At 43.6% G+C, this 17,420-nt stretch overlaps 1 protein-coding gene across 1 annotated transcript in view; it reads left to right on the forward strand.

Annotated features, from left to right (window-relative positions):
• The window catches only part of IRF3 (interferon regulatory factor 3), a 77,647-nt gene that overhangs the window by 19,657 nt on the left and 40,570 nt on the right, over positions 1 to 17,420 (forward strand). The window contains exons 4-7 of the mRNA XM_077256299.1: positions 6,361 to 6,455; positions 6,670 to 6,724; positions 9,853 to 10,002; positions 11,288 to 11,371. Coding sequence (XP_077112414.1) covers positions 6,361 to 6,455; positions 6,670 to 6,724; positions 9,853 to 10,002; positions 11,288 to 11,371 — 384 coding nt within the window. The remainder of the gene's footprint in view (positions 1 to 6,360; positions 6,456 to 6,669; positions 6,725 to 9,852; positions 10,003 to 11,287; positions 11,372 to 17,420) is intronic.

Below are 17,420 nucleotides of genomic sequence, written 5' to 3' on the forward strand. Positions count from 1 at the left end.
CTCACCTATATATAGTATATATCTGTGTGTCATCTCCTCCTGTATATAGTATATACCTGTATGTCATCTCCTCCTATACATAGCATATACCTGTATGTCATCTCCTCCTGTATATACTATATGTTATGGTGACCTGGTGGTTAGGAGCACTAGGAATGACCTGATGAGCAAACTAGTAATACAGGACCAGCTCTGGGAAGTGGGAGCTCTGCTGACCGCAACCCCTAATCCTATCACAACAACTAGAAATAGCCGTGGAGCGTACCTGACTCTGCCTAGACGCCTCTTCACAGCCTAAGAGCTAACTACCCCTAAAGATAGAAAATAAAGCCTACCTTGCCTCAGAGAAATTCCCCAAAGAAAACAGGCAGCCCCCCACAAATATTAACTGTGAGTTAAGATGGAAGTCACAAACACAGGAATGAAATAGGTTTCAGCAAAGGAGGCCAGACTTAACTAACAGACTGAGGATAGAAAAGGCAACTTTGCGGTCAGCACAAAAAACTATAAAAACCACGCAGAGTGTGCAAAAGAGACCCCCGCACCGACTCACGGTGCGGAGGTGCCACTCTGCATCCCAGAGCTTCCAGCTAGCTTGGCAAAAACATGATAGCAAGCTGGACAGAAAACAGAGATAAACAATTTAACTAGCAGGGACTTAGCTTTTGCTGGAATAGACAGGTCATCTGCAAGATCCAAGAGAGAACTGAACCAGTACTAGAACATTGACAGCTGGCATCAAGTAACGATCTGAGTGGAGTTAAATAGAGCAGCCAGACTAGAACTAAATGAGGTCAGCTGGAGAAGGAACCTCAGAACCAGCAGCTCCACTCACAGCCACCAGAGGGAGTCCATGGACAGAACTCGCCGAAGTACCATTCATGACCACAGGAGGGAGTTCGAGAACAGAATTCACAACAACTATATACCTGTAGGTAATCTGCTCCTGTATATAGTATATACCTGTGTGTCATCTCCTCCTGTATATAGTATATACCTGTATGTCATCTCCCCTGTATGTAGTATATACCAGTGTGTCATCTCCCCTGTATATAGTACATATGTGTGTGTCATCTCCTGCTGTATATAGTATATACCTGTGTGTCATCTCTCCTGTATATAGTATATATCTGTGTGTCATCTCCTCCTGTATATAGTATATACCTGTGTGTCATCTCCCCTGTAAATAGTATATATCTGTATGTCATCTCCTCCTGTATTAGACCTCGTTCACACGTTATTTGGTCAGTATGTTTACCTCAGTATTTGTAAGCTAAATTGGCAGCCTGATAAATCCCCAGCCAACAGTAAGCCCACCCCCTGGCAGTATATATTAGCTCACACATAATAGACTGGTCATGTGACTGACAGCTGCCGGATTCCTATATGGTACATTTGTTGCTCTTGTAGTTTGTCTGCTTATTAATCAGATTTTTATTTTTGAAGGACAATACCAGACTTGTGTGTGTTTTAGGGCGAGTTTCGTGTGTCAAGTTGTGTGTGTTGAGTTGCGTGTGGCGACATGCATGTAGCGACTTTTGTGAGATGAGTTTTGTGTGGCGACATGCGTGTAGCAACTTTTTGTGTGTCGAGTTGCATGTGACAGGTTAGTGTAGCAAGTTGTGTGCAGCAAGTTTTGCGCATGGCGAGTTTTGCGCGTGGCGAGTTTTATGTGTGGTGCCTTTTGAGTATGTGCAAGTTTTGTGTGAGGCAACTTTTGCATGTGTTGCAACTTTTGTGCATGTGGCAATTTTTCCGCGTGTGCAAGTTTTGCGTGTGGCGAGTTTTCCATGAGGTGAGTTTTGCACATGTGGCGAGTTTTGCATGTGGAGAGTTTTGCGCGTGGCGAGTTTTGAGCGGCGACTTTTGTGTTTCGACTTTTATGTGGCGAGGTTGGTGTATGTGTGGTGAAATGTGCGCTGAGGGTGGTATATGTGTTCGAGCACGTGGTAGTGTGTGGCGCATTTTGTGTGTGTGTTCATATCCCCGTGGTGGTGTGGTGATTATCCCATGTCGGGGCCCCACCTTAGCAACTGTACAGTATATACTCTTTGGCGCCATCGCTCTCATTCTTTAAGTCCCCCTTGTTCACATCTGGCAGCTGTTAATTTGCCTCCAACACTTTTCCTTTCACTTTTTCCCCATTATGTAGATAGGGGCAAAATTGTTTGGTGAATTGGAACGCGCGGGGTTAAAATTTCACCACACAACATAGCCTATGACGCTCTCGGGGTCCAGAAGTGTGACTGTGCAAAATTTTGTGACTGTAGCTGCGACGGTTCAGATGCCAATCCCGGACATACACACATACACACATACACACATTCAGCTTTATATATTAGATATATATATACAGCTTTAAGTCTCATAAGATGACTATTAAATACAGTAGAACGTTGTTTAAAAATATGAAAAATAAAAAAAACACAAAAGGTGAAATCATCCCCCTTCTGCCCTATTAAAAATAAAACATGTTAAAAAATTAAACATACGCATATTTGGTATCCCTGCTTTTGTAAATGTCCGATCTATCAAAATATACAATAAATGAATCTCAACAGCAAACGAATTAACAAAAAAAGAGATCCAAACGCCAGAGTTATGATTGTTTTTTGTCCACCGTAAAAATGTAATAAAACGCAATAAGAGACAATCAAAACATCATATCTACCCCAAAAAATTTATCAGTAAAAACGTCTGCAGGGGGCACAAAAATAAGCTCTGACCCAACCCCAGATCCCAAAAAATGAAACTGTTACGGGCCTCGAAAATGGCGACAAGAAAAGTTTTTTTTTTTTTTTTTTTTACTAATTTCCGAAATTTTTTCACCACTTAAATAAAAAAAAAACTCTGTTTGGTATCTGCACACTCGTACTGACCTGGAGAATCATATTGGGAGATCAGTTTTACTGTATAGTGAACATGGTAAATACAAAAGAGTAAAAAAATTGTGAAATTGCAGGGTTTTTTTGCAATTTAACCCCTTTCTGACATCAGACGTACTAACCCGTCGAGGTGGCCTGGGCCCGTATGACCACCGATTGGATAGTACGTCATCACCGATCAGCCGCGCTCACGGGGGGAGCGCGGCCAAACGCTGCCGGGTGTTAGCTGATTATAACAGCTGACATCCGGCACTATGTGCCAGGAGTGGTCACAGACCGCTCCCGGCACATTAACCCCCGGAACACTGCGATCAAACATGATCGCAGCGTTCCGGCAGCATAGGGAAGCATCATGCAAGGAGGAGGCTCCCTGCGTGCTTCCCTGAGACTCACATCGCGTTGTTCCGAGGGTCTCCTCTGTCCACTTCCCTGCAGGCCCCGGATCCAAGATGGCCACGGGGTCCTTCCGGGTCCTGCAGGGAGATGGCTTGTCTGTGCCTGCTGAGAGCTGGGGCCGGCAAGCCTCCTGCAGTGCCTGTCAGATCGCTGATCTGACGCAGTGCTGTGCAAAGTGTCAAATCAGCGATCTGACACTATACCATGATGTCCCACCCCGGGACAAAGTAAAAAAAAAAATCTACATGTGTAAAAAATAAATAAATAAATAAATCCTAAATAAATTTAAAATATATATATATATATTGTTCCAATAAATACATTTCTTTATGTAAATAAAAACAAACAAACAATAACAGTACACATATTTAGTATCGCCGCTTCCGTAATGACCCGACCTATAAAACTATCTCACTAGTTAACCCCTTCAGTGAACACTATAAAAAAAAAAGAGGCAAAAAACAAAGCTTTATCATACCGCCAAACAAAAAGTGGAATAACATGCGATCAAAAAGACGGATATACATAAACATGGTACCGCTGAAAACATCATCTTGCCCCGCAAAAAATGAGCCGCCATACAGTGTCATCAGCGGAAAAAAAAAAAGTTATAGCCCTCAGAATAAAGCGATGCAAAATAATTATTTTTTATATAAAATAGTTTTTATTGTATAAAAGCGCCAAAACATAAAAAATTATATAAATGAGGTATCGCTGTAATCGTACTGACCCGAAGAATAAAATTACTTTATCCATTTTACCAAATGCGGAACGGTGTAAATGCCCCCCTCCCCCAAAGAAATTCATAAATTGCTGTTTTTTGTTCATTCTGCCTAACAAAAATTGGAATAAAAAGCGATCAAAAAATGTCATGTGCCCGAAAATGGCATCAATAAAACCGTCAGCTCGTCCCGCAACAAACAAGACCTCACATAACTCTGTGGGCCAAAATATGGAAAAATTATAGCTCTCAAAATGTGATGACGCAAAAACTATTTTTTGCAATAAAAAGCGTCTTTTAGTGTGCGATGGCTGCCAAACATAAAAACCTGCTATAAATAGTAAATCAAACTCCCCTTCATCACCCCCTTAGTTAGGGAAAATAATAAAATAAAATAAAAATATTTATTTCCATTTTCCCCTTAGGGTTAGGGTTGGGGCTAAAGTTAGGTTTAGGGTTGGGGCTAAAGTTAGAGTTGGGGCTAAAGTTGAGGTTAGGGTTGGGGCTAAAGTTAGGGTTAGGGTTGGAGCTAAAGTTAGGGACTCAGGACAAATTGCACAACTTTTGGGGTCTAATTTCTCCGGATACCCTTGGGAAAATAAAAAATTGGGGGGCGAAAAGATCATTTTTGTGGGAAAAAAAGATTTTTGAATTTTCACGGCTCTATATTATAAACTTTAAAAAAAACAATTGGGGGTTCAAAGTGCACTCCACACATCTAGATAAGTTCCTTAGGGGTCTACTTTCCAAAATGGTGTCACTTGTGGGGGGTTTCAATGTTTAGGCACATCAGGGGCTCTGCAAATGCAACATGGTGTCTCATCTCAATTCCAGTCAATTTTGCATTGAAAAGTCAAACGGCGCTCCTTCCCTTCCAAGCTCTGCCATGCGCCCAAACAGTGGTTTACCCCCACATATGGGGTATCGGCGTACTCAGGACAAATTGTACAACAACTTTTGGGGTCCAATTTCTCCTGTTACCCATGGTAAAATAAAACAAATTGGATCTGAAATAATTTTTTTGTGAAAAAAAAAGTTAAATGTTCATTTTTTTAAAACATTCCAAAAATTCCTGTGAAACACCTGAAGGGTTAATAAACTTCTTAAATGTAGTTTTGAGCACCTTGAGGGATGCAGTTTTTAGAATGGTGTCACTTTTTTGTATTTTCTATCTTATAGACCCCTCAAAGTGACTTCAAATGTGATGTGGTCCCTAAAAAAAAAAGGTGTTGTAAAAATGAGAAATTGCTGGTCAACTTTTAACGCGACTAACTCCCTAGCAAAAAAAAAATTTGGTTCCAAAATTGTGCTGATGTAAAGTAGACATGTGGGAAATGTTACTTATTAAGTATTTTGTGTGACATATCTCTGTGATTTAAGGGCATGAAAATTCAAAGTTGGAAAATTGCGAAATTTTCAACATTTTCACCAAATTTCCGTTTTTTTCACAAATAAACACAGGTAATATCAAAGAAATTTGACCACTATCATGAAGAACAATATGTCACGAAAAAACAGTGTCAGAATCACCGGGATCCGTTGAAGCGTTCCAGAGTTATAACCTCATAAAGGGACAGTGGTCAGAATTGTAAAAATTGGCCCGGTCATTAAGGCTGCTTTCACACTAGCGTCCTACGACGCACGTCGCAATGCGTCGTTTTGGAGAAAAAAACGCATCCTGCAAAATTGCCTGCAGGATGCGTTTTTTCTCCATAGACTTGCATTAGCGACGCATTGCTACGGATTGCCACACGTTGCATCCGTCGTGTGACGGATGCATCGTGTTGTGGCGGACCGTCGGCACAAAAAAAGTCACATGTAACGTTTTTTTGTGCGTCATGTCCACCATTTCCGACCACGCATGCGCGGCCGTAACTCCGCCCCCGCCTCCCCGGACATCACAATGGGGCAGCGGATGCGTTGTAAAACTGCATCCGCTGCCCCCGTTGTGTTTTTTTTTCACAGTATGCGTCGGTACATTGGCACATCGCATGGCGACGTGCGTCGTACGACGCCAGTGTGAAAGTAGCCTTACGTGCAAACCACCCTTGGGGGTAAAGGGGTTAAACGCGCTTGAATTTTTTTTAACGCTTTCCGGTGTATTACATGATAAAATGCATAGTGTCATTCAAAAGTGCAACTTGTCCTGCAAAATGCAAGTCTAAATCTTAAAAGCATAGTGTAAAACGTAGTGATTGTTTGACCCATGAAAAACATTTGCTCTCCCTACAAAACTGCTTTTTGTTCTCAAATCGAAGAACAGCGCCCCCAGTGGTCAAATGAAAAGGATTTTTTTTAGACAAATGTCTCAATAGGCAAGATACTATATAATCAATATAATAAGTGTTTTCTCTGCAGGTGATGCTGTGCCTGAAGATTTATGCATGTGTGACAGCATCAGTCCAACTACTGACGCAACCATCTGGAGCAGCCCAGGAAGCCAGATCGCTGCGGTTAGTTGATTTGCGTTTCCGTTTCTATTAACCTTAGCGTAACTTCCACAAGACAGTTGCGGCATCCGACCTCTTTATGGTTGGTCTGCCATTGTGCCGACGTTCTCCATTAGAAATCTCAAGCTGGCATTACTATTCCGATGGTACAATATCACGGTCATGGTGGCCGTGATGGTAAGAACATTGCTAATATTGATCTTTGTGTGTTTCGCAGGATGGAAGTTTGGCACGGGATATGACACAGATGCAGATCTCTACTGATGAAGAAGGTAACTGAAAACTATATTCACCTTTACAACCCTTTTGCATGCTCTAATGCATCTAACACTAAAAATAAGGTGACTTTGCAATTAGTCTTGATTAAAAATATATCACCGTTTTGTGTATACAGCACCTATACAGAACTAGGTTGATGCAGCTCCGTAGATCAGGATTTCAAGCACACTGTAAGCTGATCTAGCCTGATGTGGTCATGTATTCATCCCCTCCTTCTATCCTTACTACTAGTGAACATACTACTGAACGCTGGAGAGATATTTGTGTCCAGTGCTGTTCACACACAGCATATTAAATAACCTTGACAAGTAGTGATATTGGCAAAACCATGCCAGTAAAAGAGAGAGGTAGGATATCAGGCACACAAGTCAAGGCAGGGGATATAAAGAATGTATACTTAACAAAGAATGCAAACTGAGCTCTGAACTTGCAGCTCCACAACTGAGCTCTGAACTTGTAGCTCCACAACTGAGCTCTGAACTTGCAGCTCCACAACTGAGCTCTGACCTTTAGCCCCACAACTGAGCTCTGAACTTCTCAATCAGAAGAGAAACCAATCGTATGTACAATCAAATTATGTCTTGCACTAATTAGCAAAGAAATCCTCCAAAAAATTTGTGCAAAAAAAGACAATATTCTATTAAAAAAATAATTATTTTATAGAGAAAATAATAATAATAAAATGTATTTAAAATAATTAACAGCTGATAATAGAAGCACATATGATCATATATGATACAGGTAAAGGAAAATGCGATAATCCATAATATATTATAACATGCTAGGTAATGCAAAAAAATATAAAAATATAAATGAATATAAATAAGAGAACCGTGAAAAATCTCCCTAAAAAAATATACTAAATTGCATTATATTGTGACAGTACAGCAAAAATTAATAATATTGTTGCCACAGTGCCACAAGGTGTAAACAAAGACCACAAAAACTGCAATGGTCAAAAAATATGAAAAAAGTGTATCCTATTAGGAGTCGGGTACTGCCAGAAGCCTAATAAAGTGCCAACAGGTATCTTAGAAAAATAATAACACACTAAAATGCATAATATTGTGACAGTGTTAGATATCTCCTAACAACATGTGCAACAATGCAAAAAATTGTAATAATATTATTGCACAAAGTGTAAACAAATCCACAACAAGTGCTATAGTGCTGAAAATAAAATACAAAATAAATATATCCTATTAGGAACAACCAATATCAGACACTGCCAGAGACCTAATAAAGTGCCGTAGTGCTAAATTAATCAAACATGCATACACCTAGCAAGAAAGTACTAATAAAAATATGCAGAGTTCCTCATACCACGTTGCTTCTTAATCCCTACGTTTTGGCGTTTTAGCCTGGAAGAAGGCACTGAATTTGCAGACCCAAAGCCAAGCTTTAAACTTGCAGCTTCACAACTGAGCACTTGCTGATCCAAAACTGAGCTCTGAACTTTCAGTTCCACAAATGAGCTCTGAACTTGCAGCTTCACAACTAAGCTCTGAACTTGCAGCTTCACAACTGAGCGCTGAACTTGCACATGTAGCGCCCCCACTGCCGCAGGGCCGAGGGGTACCCGGTACCGGGCCTCTGAGTCTCTGCTCTGGGGTTGTCACGGTGGCTAGGCCCGGTCCGTGACCCTGCCGAGGGGCGTACAGTGATAGATGTGGGTAGATGATGGTGTAGTGATGCAGTGCAGTAAATAACGAGGACACCAGGTTGCAGTCTCTTTACCTTTTTACTGAAGATCTCTGGGTCCTCAGTCCGGAATCCGGATAACCAGGCTGCGCAAGTCCGGCCGGTCCAATGGCACCTCCAGAGTTCTCTTAGCAGGTGGAAATCTGTGCCTTCCTTCTAGCGCTATGTGTTGTGGTCCTTCCCTGCTGTGCTTACGGAAAGTCCCCACAACTGTTGTGTCCGTTTCTTAAGTTCCCTCACAACTCGATTAAATGATGTTCTTCTAATCTTCCGTCCCTCCCTGGTGTTCTGGTTGGGACGGCACCCGTTTGACGGGTAGGCTCGGAGCTCTTCCGGGACCCTAGAGTCGCCCCTCTCCACAAGTTGCCCCCCAAGACTGCATAGGTGATTTAGGTGAGACAGCCCGCCTTAGACTGACTGTCCTGCCGTTGGTTTAGAGTATTGCTTGAAGCTGAATATTGTAATACTCCCTCGGCGTTCCGGCCGCCGGTTGTGCGCCTCAGTAGGATGTTGCCTCGGTCTTACAGCACGACTCCTACTGGTATTCTCCTTCTTGCTTTGATCTCGTTTCTCACTCAGCACAATCTATCTCGCTTCTGATCCTTCCTTGGGCACCGCCGCTATGCTGAGCAGGCATGGTCCCGTTACATTCGCTCAAGTTGCCAAGCCTCTGTCAGGATCCCACCCCTGACAGAGACCCTACTGTATCTTCCCCCACAACACCCTCTGCCACAAGGTGTTGCCTGGTTCCAACCCAGTCAGCTTTCTGATCTAACTTCCTGCCTGACCCCCAGTTTACCCACAATGGTGGGGAGTGGCCTAGTGAATAGAACCCTTAGCTCCCCCTGGAGGCCCGACTGTGAAATGTATTGGTGTCTGTGATACCTGATCAGATGAACTCCTTCAGAGCCATCAGATGTACCATAGCTCCCCTTAGTGGCGGAGCCACAGTACTGCAACGACCAGGACTCTGGGGCGCTGCACACATCCAAAGCTAAGCTCTAAACTTTCAGCTCCACAACTAAACTCTGGATTTGCAGCTCCACAACTGAGTGCTGAACTTGCAACTTCACAACTGAACCATGAAGTTGCAGATCCAAAGCTGAGCTCTAAACTTTCAGCTCCACAACTGAGCTCTGAACTTGTAGCTCCATAAACGTACAGCGCCACAACTGAGCTCTAAACGTTCAGCTCCACAGCTGAATTCTCAACTTTCAGCTCCATAACTGAGCTCTGAACTTGTAGATTCCCAACTGAGCTCTGAACTTGTAGGTTCACAACTGAGCTCTGAACTTGTAGGTTCACAACTGAGCTCTGAACTTTCAGCTCCACATACAAGCTATACCAACCTCTTCAGAAATATTTTATACTGACCCCTATGCACAATACTCAAATAACTGTACATTTACATTATTTCTAGATCTATACCGTGCTCCTGAAGATTTGCAAAACTCTTTTGTAACCCAAGACCAAGACTGGTATAATAACCTGTGTCCCGATGAGTATTTTGCTGGTGCTGTTTCCAGTCCTGATAACAATTTATCATATACAGTTTATGAAGAGCAACCTGGTAAGTGGTGTAGGAACAATCACCCCTCCTATAAAAATCCACAGCAAATATAGTGCTCTACTTTTTTTGTATTATTGATACATATATACTGTATGTATACTTGACAATTTTCAAGACCTCTGCTTGCTGTCATTTAGTAAGAACTTCTTCTGTATTTCCAGTGGGCAAACATTTTCTTGCTGAGTCTTGGTGTAGCTGTACTACTTACATAAAGGGGATTTTATTCCTTTAAATAAGACGGGGCAGGAATTACATCCGATACCCTTTGGGAAGGGTACACACAGAAATAATCATAAGCTCTTAAAGGGAATCTCTCAGCAGGTTTTTGCTATATAATCTGAGAGAAGCATGATGTAGGGACTGAGACCCTGATTCCAGTGATATATTACTTACTATGATGTGTGTTGTTGTTTCAATTAAATCAGTGTTTTTTCAATAGGAGATTATCACTACAGGACTAAGTGTCACATGTCTCCTAGACCAACCACGCCCCCAGCACTGATTAGCAGTTTTCTGCCTATGCACAGTATACGCAGTATACTGCCAGTGATGTGGGTGGGGCTATAAAAAGTTCAGCATTTAAAGCTCTGCTAGCTCTTCACAACTACTGCACTAAGAAAACTAAGTGATACATCGCTGGAATCAGGGTCTCTCTCCCTACATCATGCTGCTGTCAGATTACACAAGTAAAAACCTCCTGACAGATTCCCTTTAAGAGGTCAAAGAGAAGAATTCTGCATTCCCTTGGGTTTGTGATCTTCACCCAGTAAAACCAGAATGTTAGCATTTTTTGTACGCCTTACCTACATCTCTACATTCATAGTATCATTTATGCAGAATTTTCCTGCCAGGTTGTCGACATTTCTTCTTACTCTTTCTTCTTCTTCTTACTCGCTTTTATTCAGTCAGCTGAGAAGAGACAGATAAAAGAGTTACAGACTCCCTATCTCAATCTGAATGAGCTCACTGACGGGTTCTTAATTAACTCATTCTGCAGCCAGCAATAGACAATGCAGCACGCAGGCAGGAGACAGCAAACGGTTCCAAATTGTTATCAAAACCCAAATGCAAAAATAAATGTCTGTTCCAATTACAAACATTTTTGTAAAAAGAAAAAAATGTCCACAAAGGTGGACAATCCCTTTAATTCTCCACCACTATAGGGTTGCCCTCCTGTTTTTCTAATTTGTGTGTGTTACCGTATATTTTGTGCTCTGATAGTATTTATCAGTAACTTCTAGGTCTCAGTTTCTATAATGTCTTTTCTTCCACTTTATATTTACAGGACCAGTTCAGCCCGTTCCATCTGAGACACAGGATTCCGCACAGCAGAACTTAATGAATCAACTTTTCCCAAATAACACTTTTGGTAATTATTTCCTGATTCAAATCTTAGAGTTTTTAGATAACTTATAAAGTATTTTGGCCTATACTAACTCCAGGCAGTGGTGTAGCTAGAGTCCGATGAGCCCCGATGCAAGATTTGGGACCGAGCCCTCACCTCATCCTGATATATATGTCCTCCATCTTGGTATAAATGTTCCCCTTCTTGGCCACATCCTGGTAGATATATCCCACATCCTGCTGTACATGTCCCTTATCCTGGGCCCCATCCTGGTATATATTCCTGGTATATATATCCCCCATCCTGGTGTATATGTCCCTTATCCTGGTCCCATCCTGGTATATATATCCCCCATCCTGGTATATATGTCCCTTATTCTGGGTCCCATCCTGGTATATATGCAGCGCCCCAGAGTCCTGGCCGTTGCAGTACTGTGGCTCCGCCACTATGGGGAGCTATGGTGCGTCTGATGGCACTGAAGGAGTTCATCTGATCAGGTATCACAGACACCAATACATTTCACAGTCGGGCCTCCGGGGGGAGCTAAGGGTTCTATTCATTAGGCCACTCCCCACCATAGTGGGTAAACTGGGGGTCAGGCAGGAAGTTAGATCAGAAAGCTGACTGGGTTGGAACCAGGCAACACCTTGTGGCAGAGGGTGTTGTAGGGGAAGATACAGTAGGGTCTCTGTCAGGGGTGGGATCCTGACAGGGGCTTGGCAACAAGAACGAACGTAACGGGACCGTGCCTGCTCCGGGTAGCGGCGGTGCCCAAGAAAGGATTAGAAGAGAGATAGATTGTGCTGAGTGAGAAACGAGATCATGCAAAGGAGAATACCAGTAGGAGTCGTGCTGTAAGACCGGAGCAACATCCTACTGAGGCGCACTACCGGTGGCCGGAACGCCGAGGGAGTAGAATAACATTCAGCTTCAAGCAATACTCCAAACAGCGGCAGGACAGTCAGTCTAAGGCGGGCTGTCTAACACATATCACCTATGCAGTCTTGGGGGGCAACTTGTGGAGAGGGGCGACTCTAGGGTCCCGGAAGAGCTCCGAGCCTACCCGTCAAACGGGTGCCGTCCCGACCAGAACACCAGGGAGGGACGGAGGATTAGCAGAACATCATCTAATCGAGTTGTGAGGGAACTTAAGAAACAGACACAACAGTTGTGGGGACTTTCTGTAAGCACAGCAGGGAAGGACCACAACACATAGCGCTAGAAGGAAGGCACAGATTTCCACCTGTGAAGAGAACTCTGGAGGTGCCATTGGAACGGCCGGACTTGCGCAGCCTGGTGAACCGTATTCCGGACTGAGGACTCAGAGATCTTCAGTAAAGAGGTAAAGAGACTGCAACCTGGTGTCCTCGTTATTTACTGCACTGCACCACTACAGCGTCACCACCATCATCCACACCTGTTATTCACTGAGCGCCCCACGGCAGGGTCACGGACCGGGGCCTAGCCGCCGTGACGACCCCAGAGCAGAGACTCGGAGGCCCGGTACCGGGTACCCCTCGGCCCTGCGGCAGTGGGGGCGCCACATATATATCCCCCATCCTGGTGTATATGTCCCTTATCCTGGTCCCGTCCTGGTATATATATCCCCCATCCTGGTATATATGTCCCTTATCCTGGGTCCCATCCTGGTATATATCCCCCATCCTGGTGTATATGTCCCTTATCCTGGTCCCATCCTGGTATATATATCCCCCATCCTAGTATATATGTCCCTTATCCTGGGTCCCATCCTGGTATATATATCCCCCATCCTGGTGTATATGTCCCTTATCCTGGGCCCCATCCAGGTATATATGTCCCTTATCCTGGTCCCATCCTGGTATATATGTCCCTTATCCTGGGCCCCATCCTGGTATATATATCCCCCATCCTGGTGTATATGTCCCTTATCCTGGGCCCCATCCTAGTATATACTGTTTATCCCTCATCCTGGTATATATGTCCCTTATCCTGGGCCCCATCCTGGTATATACTGTATATCCCTCATCCTGGTGTATACTGTATATCCCTTATCCTGGTATATACTGTATATATGTCCCTTATCCTGGGCCCCATCCTGGTATATACTGTATAACCCTTATCCTGGTATATACTGTATATATGTCCCTTATCCTGGTCCCATCCTGGTATATATATCCCCCATCCTGGTGTATATGTCCCTTATCCTGGTCCCATCCTGGTATATATATCCCCCATCCTGGTGTATATGTCCCTTATCCTGTATATATCCCCCATCCTGTAAATATGTCCCTTATCCTGGGTCCCATCCTGGTATATATATCCCCCATCCTGGTGTATATGTCCCTTATCCTGGGCCTCATCCTGTATATATATCCCCCATCCTGGTATATACAGTTAGGTCCATATATATTTGGACAGAGACAACATTTTTCTAATTTTGGTTATAGACATTACCACAATGAATTTTAAACAAAACATTTCAGATGCAGTTGAAGTTCAGACTTTCAGCTTTCATTTGAGGGTATCCACATTAAAATTGGATGAAGGGTTTAGGATTTTTTGCGCCTTAACATGTTCCACCCTGTTTTTAAAGGGACCAAAAGTAATTGGACAATTGACTCCAAGGCTATTTCATGGACAGGTGTGGGCAATCCCTTCATTATGTCATTCTCAATTAAGCAGATAAAAGGCCTGGAGTTGATTTGAGGTGTGGTGCTTGCATTTGGAAGGTTTTGCTGTGACGTAAACATGCGGTCAAAGGAGCTCTCCATGCAGGTGAAACAAGCCATCCTTAAGCTGCGAAAACAGAAAAAAACCCTTCCGAGAAATTGGAGTGGCAAAATCTACAGTTTGGTACATCCTGAGAAAGAAAGAAAGCACTGGTGAACTCATCAATGCAAAAAGACCTGGGCGCCCACGGAAGACAACAGTGGTGGATGATCGCAGAATAATCTCCATGGTGAAGAGAAACCCCTTCACAACAGCCAACCAAGTGAACAGCACTCTCCAGGAGGTCGGCGTATCAATATCCAAATCTACCATAAAGAGAAGACTGCATGAAAGTAAATACAGAGGGTTCACTGCACGGTGCAAGCCACTCATAAGCATCAAGAATAAAAAGGCTAGACTGGACTTTGCTAAAAAAAACAACTAAAAAAGCCAGCCCAGTTCTGGAAGAACATTCTTTGGACAGATGAAACCAAGATCAACCTCTACCAGAATGATGGAAAGAGAAAAGTATGGCGAAGGCGTGGTACAGCTCATGATCCAAAGCATACCACATCATCTGTAAAACACGGCGGAGGCAGTGTGATGGCTTGGGCATGCATGGCTGCCAGTGGCACTGGGTCACTAGTGTTTATTGATGATGTGACACAGGACAGAAGCAGCCGAATGAATTCTGAGGTATTCAGAGCCGCCATACTGTGTGCTCAGATCCAGCCAAATGCAGCCAAACTGATTGGTCCTCGTTTAATACTACAGATGGACAATGACCCAAAACATAAAGCCAAAGCAACCCAGGAGTTTATTAAAGCAAAGAAGTGGAATATTCTTGAATGGCCAAGTCAGTCACCTGATCTCAACCCAATTGAGCATGCATTTCACTTGTTAAAGACTAAACTTCAGACAGAAAGGCCCACAAACAAACAGCAACTGAAAACCACCGCAGTGAAGGCCTGGCAGAGCATCAAAAAGGAGGAAACACAGCGTCTGGTGATGTCCATGAGTTCAAGACTTCAGGCAGTCATTGCCAACAAAAGGTTTTCAACCAAGTACTAAAAATGAACATTTTATTTAAAATTATTGAATCTGTCCAATTACTTTTGGTCCCTTTAAAAACAGGGTGGCACATGTTAAGGAGCTGGAACTCCTAAACCCTTCATTCAAGTTTAATGTGGATACCCTCAAATGAAGGCTGAAAGTCTGAACTTCAATTGCATCTGAATAGTTTTTTTTAAAATTCGTTGTGGTAATGTCTATAACCAAAATTAGAAAAATGCTGTCTCTGTCCAAATATATATGGACCCAACTGTATGGTCCTTATCCTGGGCCTCATCCTGTATATATATCCCCCATCCTGGTGTATATGTCCCTTATCCTGGGCCCCATCCTGGTATATATATCCCCCATCCTGGTATATGTCCCTTATCCTGGGCCCCATCCTGTATATATGTCCTTATCCTGGGCCCCATCCTGGCATATATATCCCCCATCCTGGTATATATGTCCCCCCCTTATCTTGGGCCTCATCCTGGTATTGTAACAATTATAGGGGATAACTCAGGAGACTCTTTGCGTGGAACAAGACAACTACAGGACACAGTTTTATAAGTGGTAAAGTCTATATTATCACACGGTGATTCAAACAGGTGCAGAGAGAAACTCAAGTCCACAACACTTGGTGTAAATATCAAATGCAGCTCAGCAGTCTATAGGAAACTTCAGAGGAAAATGCAATCACACAGAAAGTCTATGAAGCACAATTATTCTTGAGGATACTTGACACGAATAAATCCTTGTCTTAGTCCAAACACAGATAGATATGCTTATAAGGCAGTTCAAATAATATCTTAGCTCAACCAGGGAGGCCTGGTTAATAATCTCAGGTTCTTGCAGAGCAGGAACAGCTTACATGTCCGGCAAATGCAGATGGAAGTAAACACGAGCAGCAGATGAAGGAGGATTACTGGAACTGGTGTATACAGCAGGAACTCAGAGCAGAGTAGCAGGATCACCACACAGGTTCACAGGAGCAGGTATATAGCCAGGGAGTAATCAGAGGTCAGGAGCTGGATGCAAGGCAAAATACTCTAGCACAGACTGAAGGCTGGGGTGGAGTTTTATAACAGGAAGACAGTGCACATGAGACCAAAGACGCCATCTTGGAAAAGGGCAGTAATGCACAAAAAGGTAATAAAAAATGTTCAGAGTCCTGACAGGTATATATATGTCCCTTATCCTGGGCCCCATCCTGTATATACAGTGGGGCAAAAAAGTATTTAGTCAGTCAGCAATAGTGCAAGTTCCACCACTTAAAAAGATGAGAGGCGTCTGTAATTTACATCATAGGTAGACCTCAACTATGGGAGACAAACTGAGAAAAAAAAATACAGAAAATCACATTGTCTGTTTTTTTATCATTTTATTTGCATATTCTGGTGGAAAATAAGTATTTGGTCAGAAACAAAATTTCATCTCAATACATTGTAATACATCCTTTGTTGGCAATGACAGAGGTCAAACGTTTTTCCCTTCCCCATGACAGCACCGGTACATGAGAGATGGTCCCGCCCCCAAGAACAGGAAACCTGCATAGGAGATAAAAGATGGGGGCGGCACCTCTCTCCTCAGTTTGGTTTCCTGTTCTTGCGGGGAACCTGCGGTGCTGCATGGGGAGAGGTCTCCCTTGCTTTGCCGGTCTCTGACCGAGGTCCGCGGTGGGAGCAGCGGTGGCGGCGTGTGCGCGTCGCCTCCATACCTGGAGCTGCAGATGCGTCTTTCCCACTGGGGACTCCCCGGCGTCCGCTCCTGGCCGGAGGCTGGGCCGAGGGAGAAAAGTGAGCGTACCCATCACGACGCTGGCGCCGACTGAATGGGGGAACTTCCGGGATTGAACCGGAAGTGACGCTACACGCTGAAGAAGCGGTGTGCTGACACTCCCCGGGGGGGAGAAAGTTCAGAGACGCACACACCGCTTCCTGCCCGCCATATTTAAAAGTACAAGGCGGCAAGCAGGCGCTGGGAACAGTCTCCTGCAGGATGGCAGATCTGAAGGAATCGACGATCCCAGCTGAAATCCCACAGCCTGTCGTGGTACTAAGGGTCCGGTGGGTGAGTGCCTTTGTAAGGCAAAAAACATGTCAGTGACACTGTGTTTTTTGTATATATGCAGGGAAAAAAAGTCACCTCTAAACAAAAGCATAAAGTATGTGCACTCTGTGATAGAAGCCTCCCCAAAACGTATGAAAAGCGTATGTGCCGCTCATGCATAGAAAAAACGGTGTCTGAAGAGTCTTCATCTTTGCTTCAGAATATAAAAGATATTGTTAGAAGCGAAGTACAAAGCACTGTAAAGGAGCAGTTAAAACAT

This window comes from Ranitomeya variabilis, chromosome 4 (genome assembly GCF_051348905.1).
Source record: "Ranitomeya variabilis isolate aRanVar5 chromosome 4, aRanVar5.hap1, whole genome shotgun sequence".
In the NCBI taxonomy this organism is placed as follows: domain Eukaryota; kingdom Metazoa; phylum Chordata; class Amphibia; order Anura; family Dendrobatidae; genus Ranitomeya; species Ranitomeya variabilis.